This window comes from Xyrauchen texanus, chromosome 19 (genome assembly GCF_025860055.1).
Source record: "Xyrauchen texanus isolate HMW12.3.18 chromosome 19, RBS_HiC_50CHRs, whole genome shotgun sequence".
NCBI classification, from domain to species: Eukaryota; Metazoa; Chordata; class Actinopteri; order Cypriniformes; family Catostomidae; genus Xyrauchen; species Xyrauchen texanus.
In genome coordinates this window covers 34,881,537-34,895,168 of record NC_068294.1, presented here as the reverse complement: position 1 = coordinate 34,895,168, position 13,632 = coordinate 34,881,537, and the positions used below count along the sequence as shown (strand labels likewise).

At 39.2% G+C, this 13,632-nt stretch overlaps 1 protein-coding gene across 5 annotated transcripts in view; it reads right to left on the bottom strand.

The window, feature by feature from the left end:
• Nucleotides 1–13,632, bottom strand: part of LOC127659448 (mediator of RNA polymerase II transcription subunit 12-like) — a 36,765-nt gene that overhangs the window by 18,652 nt on the left and 4,481 nt on the right. For 3 of the 5 annotated variants that reach the window (XM_052149276.1, XM_052149277.1, XM_052149274.1), the window contains exons 7-26: nucleotides 13,212–13,484; nucleotides 12,961–13,107; nucleotides 12,781–12,880; nucleotides 12,486–12,622; nucleotides 12,155–12,286; nucleotides 11,853–11,979; nucleotides 11,219–11,448; nucleotides 10,771–10,830; nucleotides 10,455–10,631; nucleotides 10,209–10,353; nucleotides 7,818–7,936; nucleotides 5,493–5,636; nucleotides 4,759–4,922; nucleotides 4,516–4,647; nucleotides 4,170–4,397; nucleotides 2,852–2,996; nucleotides 2,386–2,506; nucleotides 1,037–1,147; nucleotides 776–889; nucleotides 294–457 (exon numbers count right to left, since the gene is read on the bottom strand). In XM_052149276.1, coding sequence (XP_052005236.1) covers nucleotides 294–457; nucleotides 776–889; nucleotides 1,037–1,147; nucleotides 2,386–2,506; nucleotides 2,852–2,996; nucleotides 4,170–4,397; nucleotides 4,516–4,647; nucleotides 4,759–4,922; nucleotides 5,493–5,636; nucleotides 7,818–7,936; nucleotides 10,209–10,353; nucleotides 10,455–10,631; nucleotides 10,771–10,830; nucleotides 11,219–11,448; nucleotides 11,853–11,979; nucleotides 12,155–12,286; nucleotides 12,486–12,622; nucleotides 12,781–12,880; nucleotides 12,961–13,107; nucleotides 13,212–13,484 — 2,970 coding nt within the window. The remainder of the gene's footprint in view (nucleotides 1–293; nucleotides 458–775; nucleotides 890–1,036; nucleotides 1,148–2,385; nucleotides 2,507–2,851; nucleotides 2,997–4,169; nucleotides 4,398–4,515; nucleotides 4,648–4,758; nucleotides 4,923–5,492; nucleotides 5,637–7,817; nucleotides 7,937–10,208; nucleotides 10,354–10,454; nucleotides 10,632–10,770; nucleotides 10,831–11,218; nucleotides 11,449–11,852; nucleotides 11,980–12,154; nucleotides 12,287–12,485; nucleotides 12,623–12,780; nucleotides 12,881–12,960; nucleotides 13,108–13,211; nucleotides 13,485–13,632) is intronic. The other 2 variants (XM_052149278.1, XM_052149275.1) reach the window with 1 other exon arrangement.

Here is a 13,632-nt window from a genome sequence, read left to right as displayed (position 1 = left end):
AGTAATCGATATGTCTGCAGCATGTATTTTTAAAGTATAGCGTTAAGTATAGAGCTTGCCATACATAGTAGCCACATTTATTGATTGGTACAGTAAAAAAAGGATAGGAAACGATGGGCAGAAGAGCAGTGAATGGGATCAGAAAATTGTGTGTCAACTTGTTGGGAGGACGTGTGTTTCAGAAGGTCCCTCTAAAAGGTGTTTCTGTGCCAAGGAAATCATTTTCAAGTCTTCAGTCTACATTTATTGTGGATTACTACAAGTAAGATTATAACCATCCTCAGACAATTTACCTGCTGACAGATGCTCTTCAGCACATACTTGGCATAAACAACTAGACTGGCCGTTTCGATGGAGACATTACGGCCTCCTGATTTTTTGGAGCCCATTTCATCCTCTCCAATGTCATCCAAACCAGCAGGGTGGGAGAAGCCCGATCCCTTCAGCTCTGCATCACCTGTAAAATAAACACAAAAAGTCACACTTTTCAGGGATATACAAATATAATGGAAAAACAAATTACAGCGATGATGTCGTTATGTCAACTAAATCTCTGTATAATATTCCTCTGCCTTTCTTCTTTTCTATCTGTTTTGGATAATGTTAGTAAAAACTCAGCGAATATTATGTACCAGTAGGATTAGTCAATCAAACAGATTTCAATTCTGTCTGGTGCTGCTAGTGGTGCAAAATGTATACACTTGACTTTTAGGGCTATCTTGTTTCCCTGTTTGAGCGGTACATAATGCAAAACAGCAAGATAACCACGTCTCACCCAGCATGAAAACAGCCTTCAGCACTGCAAACACCGCTCCCACCACTATGCTGTTTTGAGAGGCAGCCAGCAGGTGGCGATCACAGGACGACCTGATCCCCACTGTGGATTTATCTGTGGACAGAGACAACATTCTTAAATCTGCATGTTTACATGAGACCTCAATCAGTGTCTTATGTTAAATGACCCTTGTGGACAAAGAGTTCTGTGTTCACATCATGTGATATTACTGTGTGGGGGAGAGTCTATAGTGTGTGTTACCTGATTTGGTGCCATCTTGGGGGCAGGGATTGCGTTGTGGGGTTCTGAACAGATGAAGAAGGATCCTACAGGTCAATCTGGCTCCAGGTTCAGAATCCTGCTCACTACAGGCTGCACACATACATAAACATGTCACAAACCAGTCATAACCAGACTCTTGATCCATAAAAAGGCACTAGCCTGAGAACATGACCCAATAATTTCTGGCTCATAGCTGCATGAACGCAGTATAAAAAGAATGGGGTGATCACTCCAGGATACTGCGAACTACCAGAGAGACAGACCACCTGTGACTAAAAAGAGCTGTGTAAATAAACAACCAGACCAAAAAAAAAAAAGCCTTTGAGGTTCTCCGAAAGGTTCTCAAACTTGATTGAAAGAGAAAGGGAATATAACCCCATGGTGTGGCACATTCACTCAACACTTGAAATGGTAAATTCATGTCAAGGTGTGTTTTGACACATATAGATAGAAGTCATGACATGTCCTCTTTTTCTCTATGAAGACTTCCAGTCAAATGTTTGGGCACACTTGACTAAATTTATGTTTCTCATTATTTTAAAAACATTTGATCTACAGGTTTGTGCTCAAATGCTTTCAATTAGTTGTGTAGAGATATACTTCTGTAGACAAATACAAATTGTCAATGTATTTCTTTTTTTTTAACAAAACTATTTTTTAGAACTAACAGCGAAGGAACCACAGCCAACGAGTGGCCAGCATACATGGGAACTTCAATACTGTTTAAAGTGCATGGCAGAATGTACCACAAAGTAGTTTAAGAGAATAACAAGAGTGGGCATAGCTGTAATCTAGGCAAAGTCCTTCTACTTTGAAGAAGCTTAAGTAGAGGATTGACCAAACATTTTTAAATTACTACATCATTCCCAAAATCCCATTTGTGTTATTTATAGTTTTGATGACTTCACTATTATTCTATAATGTGGAAAATACTAATAATAAAGAGGGAGTAGGTGGGTTCTAACTTTTGACTGGTAGTGTATAAACCTCATCTGTCTTTCCCTGCCGCCCTGAATAGCTCCTTGTGCAGTGAACCAATCAGAGACCGAGAGTAACAGACAGTGTGCTGTAGAAGCAGATCTCTGGCTGCAGTACACAGACCGGCACTGATAAAAATGGAGCTGCCCAGTGTAAAATGTGGAGAGACATCAAACAGGCAGGCAGCTAATATTTACTTTTTCGAGTTCTTCAAACTGTATTAGTCAACTGTGAAAAATGGAACATCTACAATTCCAAGAAAAAGACTGCGGTAGCCAGTGACTAGGTGCCTGTATGGCAGGTGGGTGTGGAATGCTGGGAACCTGTGGGATGAACTAAAAGAGCCTTACCTGCGTTCAGGAGGGAGGGGATGGCCACACATCGCACCAGATCCTCCAGCAACAAACACTGTCGAGCTATCAGGATGGCAACAAATGTAGCCAACGAATCATGGAAAGACAGATCACTCACCTGTCAAAGAAAACACGTTCAATAATCACAAAGTATGTCTAGTAGAGTTAGTCTAGACAGCCAGAATAATGATGCAATGATGGGCAAACTATCTTGTTGCACAGAAAAAACAACATGTCAACATGAAGTCATTCTAGTATGACTTGGATAGGAGTATTTTCAGAGATATTTCACAAAACTTCCAAAATGGAAGTACAAGATATGTTTATAATGTTAGAAGTGATCCAGTTGCAATAGCTGCTAAAAAACTGTTCTGGGAGTATTTAAAAGGTTCTAAACAGGTAACACAGTGCTTTTGATCAGTGATTAAAACCAAGACAGCGAGTGTGGTTGGTGTCGACTCACATCAACATTGCAGAGCAGATCATTGAAGCCACAGTTGCCATTGTTTGAAGAGCAGCAGAGAGCCTTAAGAACGCCCAACCACTCTGCACTGAGAGAGCGGCAGTACGCCGTCAGCTCCGCACACAGAATACCAATATCATTCACCCTGAAAAAAACCCACAGTGCATTATCCAACCACACGAAAGCAGGTGTAAATTCAATGCTGTGCAGTTGTTCTACAATTAGTTAAGTTCACTGATGATTATAAAACAAAGTAATTGAGTTCTAAAATCAGATCAGATGAGACATCTTCGAAGTCATTGTAAAACAGCAGATATATACACACACCTGTGGCAACACATCAGTTGAATTTTAGATTAAAAGGAAAGTTCTCCCAAAAATGTTAATTCTCTCATAATTTCCTCATGCCATCCCAGTTGTGTGACTTTCTTTCTTCTGCTGAACACAAATGAAGATTTTTAGAAGAATATTCTTCTGTAGGTCCTCACAATGCAAGTGAATTGGTACCAACCATTTCAAAGCTCCAAAAAGCATATAAAGGCAACATAAAAGTAATCCATGTGACTCCAGTGGTTAAATCTGGATAGTCAGAAGCGATATAATAGGTGTGTGTGAGAAACAGATAAAAATGTAAGTCCCTTTTTAGTACAAATTGTCCTCCCCAGCCAGTAGGTGGCGATATGCACAAAAAATGTGAATCGCCAAAAACAAAAGAAGAATGTGAAATTGAGATTTATAGCAAAAAAAATATTAAATATTGATCCGTTTGTCAGCCACGCCTATCATATCACTTCTGAAGTTATGGATTTAACCACTGGAGTATTATGGATTACTTTTATGCCTTCTTTGTGCTATTGGACCTTCAAAGATTTGGTACCCATTCACTTGCATACTGAGAACCTACAGAGCTGAAATATTCCTCTAAAAATCTTTGTTTGTGTTCTGCAGAAGAAAGAAAGTCATACACATCTGGGATGTCATGAGGGTGAGTAAATGATGAGAGAATTTAAATTTTTGGGTGAACTATCCCTTTAATGTGCCAAAAGTCACAGCATTCATTGAATGATCTTTGATGCTATATTGCTTGGCAACTATAAAAAGCCAACAGTTTGGCTAATGAACTATATTACCTGGTGGTAAAATAGTTTATTCTGATAATTAAATGTATTAATACTACTAATCTATTGAATCTTATTATATTGCTTTATGATTTATAACAAGGCAACTTTCTTCATGCCTTGTCTAACATTATGGTCAAATCACTATAACTCATGACCTTCAAAAGATCAAATATATATTAACAAGATCAGGAGCCAACCTCTCAGGATCGCGGTGGTCCACGCAGACATCCATGAGCACATTACACACAAAGCTGTATCGGTTGGCTGGGCTGTCGTTGAGGATCTTTCCCACCATTGAGTGGTTGAGGTTGTGGGCGGTGGGGTTAGCGATAGCATCGATCATGAACATCTGATCCCATAGCATGTTCGAGTCTGATGGGTCAATGTTCCAATAGATGGAATTCTTCACCTTTGAGCAGAACTCACTGTGGGAATTGACACAAAACAGGAAACCGTTCAATAAAACCTTCTAGACAGGGAATATGGAGAAATTTCCAAAAACCTCCAAAGAGGAAACTAACAGCCTGGATTCACTGGTTTCACCTGAAAATCTCTCCAAACTTGCTCTTCAGGTGACTGCAGGAGGTATAGAGGTCGTACAGATAGGCCAGTATACAGCGCTCTGCTGAGGAACAGTCTGCAGGGTTCACACCAGACTTCACTACAATCCGCAGCCTGCCAGACATAATACAGCATGGTAAAATATCACTGATGAACACAATACATTATACCAACAGATGTTTTTGGATAGTCTTGTAGATAATACACAAGATTAAGATGACATACCCATCGAAGACCTGAGCGGTCTGGTCAGGGTTGAGGATGAGACAGGAGTGATATCTCCGCAGAACAGCCACGATACACAGACAGAGGCCTGTAGTGTAACTGCCAGCTAGGTGGGAAGATTTCAGCAACAGTTCTGCTTCCACCAGACTCAATTCATTTAGCAGCTACACAACAAAACATGTACTGCTGTTACACACTACACATACAAACAATGAGTGCATTTACATGCACAACAAGCAACAGTCAGATCATTCAAAAGACCTGACAAACCAATAAATCTTTGTTAATATGAGATTTAAAATGATTAGGGTTTTTTTTTCTGGTTTTAACATCAAAACATAAAACAGATGTGTGCACAGCACATGCGCACATTAGATAAGCCACTAAAACACCAAGTTGTTTACATGCAGAGGGAAATCAGTTAGTGGGCAAAAACCAGTTTAAGCAATTAATGAATTAATTAATAAACACCACGTAAGCTATTAACATTACGTAACACATCTGGTTATTTAGCGTAATCCGTATGAGATCATGCAGCAAATGAACTCAATAGATGTCAACAGTATTATCAATACTTCAGCACACATCAATAAGCCTATAACAAAAATATAACAGCATCAAAAATGATGCCCTTATAACCATGTTAGTACTATACACAACATAAGTAACGCATGCATATAAATCCCAAAAGTCAGAGATAGTATTTAAGGTTCAGCTCTCAGTGGGCAACATACCTGTATGGCAAAGTCAATGAGGCCACTTATATTGAGAGAGTATTCCATGAGGTCAAAGATGAACTGGATGTGTTGGACCAGTGGGAGGTGATAGGACATCCCTAAGGCAAAGCTGGTGATCTGTTCCAGAACATTCCTGGACACCTGTGAGAACCAAAGACATATAGTCACACATTCATATGTTTTCCAGGCACAATACCAGCCCACCCTGCCCGTGTATTTTGCCTCACAGCCATTAAAGTGGCCATATATTAGAAAACTAAAATTCACTTTCGAAATAAAACCATTTGATGTACTCTGTATAGGGCTGGGACAACACGTCGACGTCATCGATGACATCAACGCAAAAAATACGTCGACGCAAAATATGCGCGTCGATTCGTCAGACCCAAAACAAAGGTGGCGGCGCCGGAGAGTAGTAGCAACACGAGTGGCTCTTCAGACTATCAGAAGTGCAAGGCACTCGTTCCTCTAAAGTATGGGAATTATTTTAAATTAAAGGAAACAATTCCGTGATATGTCGTCTTTGCAAAATGGAGATGGCCTTCCATTCTAGCACCATGGCAATGCACCAGCACCTGAAGAAGCCGCACACACACACACACACACACACACACACACACACACACACACACACACACACACGTTGTGTTTCCATGTTTTATGGGGACTTTCCATAGACATATTGGTTTTTATACTGTACAAACTTTATATTCTATCCCCTAAACCTAACCCTACCCCTAAACCTAACCCTCACAGAAAACATTCTGCATTTTTACATTTTCAAAAAACATAATTTAGTTTGATTTATAAGCTGTTTTCCTCATGGGGACCGACAAAATGTCCCCACAAGGTCAAAAATTTCAGGTTTTACTATCCTTATGGGGACATTTGGTACCCACAAATTGATAAATACATGCTCACACACGTGCGCGCACACGCACACACACACACACACACACACACACACACACACAGTATTCTTAAGGTGAAAGGAAAGTGTCAGAGTGTAAGTTGTTATTTGCATGTGAATGAAGATGCTTTTTTTCAGTATGTTCAACATAAATGTTGAATTCTGAATGTTTATTTTCATTATTTATTTTTTGTTGGAAAAGCACTTTCTGAATTAGCTTAAAGCCCTCAAGTTTACATTGGTTACTGTATTCTTTCAATTGCTCTAAACAAGTATTTTGGGTAACCTTTTTATTTTTTTATTGAATGCTAGACATCAAGTTGTTGTTATTTTATTCTGAAAGAAGAATTACAAGATGCACTTTTTCCGGTAAGCTAGGCCTATGTGTTTTCAAGGCTTCAAGGTTTTATTGAATGCTACCTCTGACTAAGAATGCATTACTTTGCACTTGTATAGTCTTTTATTTTGGAATTTTAAGAGCAATAAACATATATTGCAATGTTAAGGAATTCATGTTTTTTTTCCATTCAGATATGTAAATCAACATGTATAAATTGCTATTAGTCAATTAATGGGTAGATAATCGAAATTGAATCAGACTGGGAAAATGAATCGTTAGATTAATCGATGAATCGAAAAAATAATCGCTAGATTAATCGTTTAAAATAAAATAATCGTTTATCCCAGCACTAACTCTGTAGACATACCCTATCCTTCACAAATTAATGCTACCTCTACCCAAAAAAATGAAAGTGTTGCAAAAAATTGGTCATTTTTAAATCATCATGGTATTGACGTTACAACCATGAGCGCCCATGTTTACATTTCAAAGCCTATTCAGCATTTTGGTGGGTGAGTTGTTACTCATTTCACATGCGAAGAGGTTAGCAAATCTTACCTGGATATTTTGTTCTGGACATCTAAGATATAACATTGGATTATTCAACCAAGTAAGCTCACAGACAAGTTAAAAATCACTCATTTTGTAGAAAACTGCAGGTAAAAACAGATATAACATTTTTGACTACTTGGGGCTTACAGCAACATTGAACGGTGCATTAAATATATACACATATAAAAACATATTTCCCTTTGTGATTCTTTTGAAAATCTTTCAAACTGTGTAATTAGGGCAACAAAATAAATGAAAGCTTTCATTTGACACATGACGATGGTCCATAGAGTTTAGGGGGTTAAAAAGATACAATTTTCTGGCCAAGTCAGAGAGAGGGTGGAAAATGATCATGAAAATGTTTAGTAAAAGTGTTTTTGGTGCAAGAACCTTGATTAACATTACAAAATGCTTTAAAAAATGCAGAATACGGTCACTTTAAATGGCAACATGCTTCTAAGAATACATAGAAGAATAATGCAACCAGCACCAGAAGTTGATTAATTCAAGATGGACTGACCTGAGAGGTGACCTGGTGCTGGTCAAAGTGTGAGAGGTGCTGGAATTTAGAGAAAATATCTTCAGCGGTGGGAAAGGCCTCCGGTTTACTCCTCTTCCTCTTCTGCCCTTCCTCACCTCCTGTGAAAAGAAAACAAGAGACAAAAATCAATCAATGCATTCACTGCACACACAGCAATGAATGGGCTCCAAGTCCTAACAGGATAAAGTGTAGTAATTGCTATCAGAGTATAAAAGCGCCCTCAACCTGCAGCTATCACTCAACCACAGTGGTCACTCTGTCAAACGGCTTTTGAAACAAAAATTACGTCGACTGGTGACTTATTCATGCACAAAGTTGCCACGGGGTGATGGGTCAGTGTTCTGAGATGTGCTTGAAATAGTAATAACCGTGGGTTGAGCCGTTTAATGTCAGGACAAAGGCAGCGTTCAGTCTGGTATGAGTGAAATAATGGGATGTTCAACTACACCTCCATTAAACGTTATAGCAAACATGGGGCTGCTCTTTCTCACCGGGGTTGGCTGCTAAGCTTGCATATAATAAGTCAATGATTAATATTGAAATGGGGCTTCAGCAATGAATATTCAATGATGGCAAAAGAGGTTCAGAGTCACAAAAGGCTGTTAATAGCAGAGAGACAGAGGAACAGAGTAATAAAGAAGAAAAAGAGAATGAAACTGAGTGTTAATGATGAACCTGTCCTTGGGGAAAAAAGACAACCAAATGTCACAGAGCAGAAAGAAAGCAAAGCTACACACACAGTCAAGAATAAGTGTCTGTCACCATTCAGAACAATGATTTGTGCTACATACTAGTAATAGGCAGGATGGCCAACAAGTCTTCAATTAATTGCCATACTTGTCATCCCAGATGAGTATGACTTTCATTCTTCTGCTGAACACAAATTAAGATTTTTAGAAGAATATTTCAGCTCTGTAAGTCCATACACAATTACTGTATGGACTTAATTATTACTCTGTTCCTCTGTCTCTCCGCTATTAACAGCCTTTCGTGACTCTGAACCTCTTTTGCCATCATTGAATATTAATTCCCCCAGAAGCCCCATTCAATATTATTGAAAGTGAATTGTGGCCAGAACTTTGAAGGTCCAAAAAGCGCATGAGGGCAGCATAAAATAAAGCCACATAACTGGTTAATGACTGGTTAACTCCATATCTTCAGAAGCGATATGACAGTATTGTGTGAGACACAGGTCAATAGTCCTTTTTTAATAAACTGGTAAAAAAGAATCTCCTCCCTGCCTAGTAGGTAAAATAATGTGAATTGCCAAAAACAAAAGAAGAATGTGAAAGTGGAGATTTAGTGTAAAAAAAGGACTCAGATATTTCTCACCCACACCTATCTTATCGCTTCTGAAGATATGGATTTAACCACGGGAGACATATGGATTACTTTTTATGATGATATATATGCTTTTTGGACATACACATCTGGGATGGCATGAGGGTGAGTTAAGGAGAGTGGGTGACCTATCCCTTTAAAGGGGATGAATTATAATGAATTATGAATTATAATTCATTCATCAAGAATTAGAAGTTTAAAATGCCTGCGTTGAGCAATGTTAACATGCTATATATTATCCATGGGTCTCCATAGGTTTTCGGTGATAACTATGATAGTTTTGTGCAATTCATTGTTATAGATATTTATGCAAATTATATCTTTGACCATTGCATCATGTGTTGCTGTTTATTTATTTTTTTGCATTACCATCTAGGCGTTATGAAATTTAAGAACACATTCCATGTTCACAGACGCTAAGAAACACCTCCAATCAGGGTCTGGTTGATAATTATATTGGGCCCACCTAGTCATTCAGAGAACCCACCAACTAGTCCATTTTGAGGTCCCACTTTAAATTAGGTGTCTTTAACTACTACGTACTTAAGCATTTGATACAATGTACTTAGTATGCACATATGTTTTGGTGTATTTTATTATCATTTAAAGTACCTGCATTTAATTACATCTGTAGTTTCACTGTTAACCTTCCTCTTAATCCTAAACCCAACCCTTTCCTTAACTATAACCCTCTAAATCCTACCCCTAACTCAAACTCAGTAGCAGCAAATGTGAATCTTGTAAATTCACAATAAGTAAATTGTATTGTATACATTTTAATGTTAGTAAATAGTAGTTAAAGACTAAGATCAAGTGGGACCAGTTTTGAAAATACATCCTTTCTACACACCACAGAAATGAATAGGAAAGCAAAGAGTAATCTCGTTAACATAGCTTTGTGATTCATTCCTCACAGAATGAATCATACATTTAGTCAACTAAATCTGTTTAATGACTAAGCAATAAAAAAAATCTAGAACCGTTTGTGCGAGACAGTCATTCTGAAAGAGATGGTTGTCATTTCATCACCTGTCTCTGCTGTACTCTTGCGGTTGAGAACTTTTAGGATGTCTTTGGTGATCTTCTTGATGGCATGCCGAGCTTCGTCTCGCTGCTTGCCAACTCCATAGAGAACCACCAGACGTTGATTACACTCATGACTCGCACTCTCCTCCTGAACAACAGCCAATTTACTTACAAACTGAACTTGTATTATTTAACTGTACACAATAAATTGAGAAAACTAAACTTCCCATCAGTCCTCTCAAAACTTACCTGAGGAATAGGGAAGTGGGTGGCATACTGTATGTGGCGGGGCTGCTCGTAAACTAGGGGGAAGGCAGGGTCCATACCCTTGTCCTTGGCAGTGTTTTTGCTCTCCTGCTCTGGGGCAGGTTTCTCTGGGGAGGGGCTTCCCTTTGACTCACAGTGCATTGGAGGGGAAAACATCTGCTAAAAGTTTGGAAGAGAGAGTAGTCAACTTAATTGTTCGTTGACAAAAATATCAACAAATGCTTTTGTTAAAAAACTAGCAACTATACTGAAATATATATGCCCAGTAAATGCCTATTCAGGAAATGCCCATTCTTACCTCATCAAAATTAGCGCTAGAGTTGTGATCTATCTCCATTGACTCTGACAGGCCAGCATCCTAAAAAAATTAATAAAGTAGGAGTACATTCATTCAACCAACCAATCATATTTCATTACAAATTAAAAAAAAGAAAAACAGTCGGCCCGCTCTTTTCCAGTGAGAGTGCCAAGTATACGCCAAGAAATTTGTTCCTTGTGGTTCAATTGTACTCATGTAGCAAAACGCGAGTAAACTATATTAAAGGTTGTTGTTACTACACCATCATTTCAGGTCACATGACAATGCCCACGTTCCCAGTTGAATTATGACTGGGAATGTATTAATTCTAATCACCTGCATACCTACATAAAGAACAAACTTCAATAAAGTTTGAGAAATCCATTCTTCATCAAATGCAGTACATACTCAAGACAGTACGCAAAATGCAGCTACATATTTTAGTTACCTCCATTTTAATGCTGCATCCTGCATCCTGTTCTTTGCGCTCTGATTCGTCAGAGGGCTCGTCACTGGGGGAGCGTGGGCGGGGCAGATGGGAGTCTGAGGCCAGGTCGCCACGGGAGATAAGAGTGCACATGTAGATGTTGTGGGAGAAGACGTCATGGCGTATGAGCTCGCAGAAGAGGAGCACAAGATTGGAGAATTCCACCCGCTCGCTCTCGTTCCCTGGCTCAGCTTCACAGACACATGGATAAACAGAGAAAAATTCATAAGGATCCAGTTACTCAACATACATTTGCATTTTAAAGTATAATACATCCCTAAAGGATCTAGCCGTAAATGTTACTGCAACAAAACACTTAATGTGAGATGATATGATATCAACATGTTCAGAACAGCATACCAAAAACTAATTTTTTTACAGTATATATACAACGTGCAAAATGCACATTTTCTGTATTCATAGAATACCCAGATGACATACTGCTTTTACCATCTCTTTTATGACAAATGTTTTCATCATACTGCCAAAAGTTAAGATATTTTTACATAAGTGAATAAAAAAAATTTAAAAACAAATGTACATGATGACATGTCTTGCATGCATGTAATGAGAACATGTCTACTGTTTCACTTACTTAGCACAGGGGCTTGCGTGTCCAAGAACTGCAGAAGAACATCCTGGAATACAGGCAGAGTTGCAGCAGACAGAGAACCTGATGACACAGAGCCCTTCTCATCTACAACCTCTGACTCTCCACACCTCTATACACACACACAAACACAGAAACTGTAAGAAAGTAGACACGTTTGCTGTGAAAATTAACTGTGTAATTGGTGATTATAAAAGCTATTTTCTCAGTGATTGTAGAAATTTGGAGGAGAATAACATTAAATGTCTGTTCCCAGCATGATTCCTGTATTGGGCCAGCAGTCTCACCTCTGCCTCTATTTCAGTCTGCCTCTTCTCCAGGAGTTTGGCCACCACCATGGCTCTGTGTGGCCCTGACCTTTTACAAGAAACAGCCCACTCACACAGCAGGGTGACCACAGCATCATCGTCTGGACTCATCTAGAGTTACATCAGCACAAAGAAGCATAAGACTAATTTGTGTCTTTGCAATGAAACCTACATTATGGTCAGAAGTCTCGTTAAGATAAAAGAAACAGACTATATTGTATCATATAAAGTTGTTTCTTATACAGTGTCCTTTGTAGTTTTAGTATTGGAAAAGAAATTACAAAAATAATGGAAATCCAGTTGTCTTTACCTCATGTCCATCCTTGCTCTGCCCTGAGCCAAAGATACGGTTATACAGCGAATCCAGGGAGTTGCTGAAGTCAGATTTCTCAAAGCTGTGGTTATCTAAAACCTCCAGAGTATGCAAAACTCGGCTGATGGTAAAACCTATTGTGCAGACACACACACCCACACCAAGTTTAAAGTCCATTATGCATGCCATAACAGCAGAAACAAAGGTATATTTTTGGAGGGTGTCAGGGGAGGAACAAAACAAATTCTATTCTTGCTAAAAAGGTGAAGACATGTATGCCCAGTCTACTCACCAGCTGTTGTTTCCTGACACTTGTCAAAGGACCAGCGGAATTCCACTGCCTGTCCTCTCTCTTTGATCTGCTCTTCAATCTCCCTCACCTTAACCCGAACCTGGGAGAAATCACATGCATTTATATCAACACAATAAAGTGCCATGTAATCAGATCATGTAAAACATGGCAAAGTCATACCTGCTGGTTGAAGGTGTTGTTGCCCCCTGGCATGGGCAGGTTAGAGGGGGCGATCGGCAGTAGGTCTAATGGGGAACCGGTCTTAATCCGGCTATCTGTCAGAGAGTAGTGCCAAACCAGTGCACTGGGGCAACACAATACAATACTCTACAGAGGGAGAAACAGAACAAATACCAATATCAAGAAAATCGTAAATGTCGAAATTCAAAGACAGTCACCTTGAAAGATATCATCAATTCATATGACAATACCTGCAGCATACAGCTAAGTCCAAACACCACAGGCCTGTGTTGAGGGCAGATGTAGAAGTCTGTGAAGGGGGTCTGGGGCTGGTTGCTCCCTGCAGGCTGGGAGGTGGGGGTAGGTGGAAGAGTGTTCCCTTGCTGTGCTGAAATGCCATGTGTCGGGTGCCCGCCTGGACCTGGTCCAAGACTTCCATCACTCAGGAGCAAATTGAGCCGGCGTGTGCAGAAATAAGCCAGTCGTCTAGATAAATAGGCTGACTGCACAAACTCCCCCGAGTACTGGATGAAATAACGACAGAGGTAAAAAATAATCAAACTCCATTCAGAAAATGACAATGTCAAGGACTTCTGTGTTATTACTAAGACCTGATGGAATCTACAAAGTGCTTTGCACTTATTTGGTGAAAAAACAAAACAAAAACAAAAA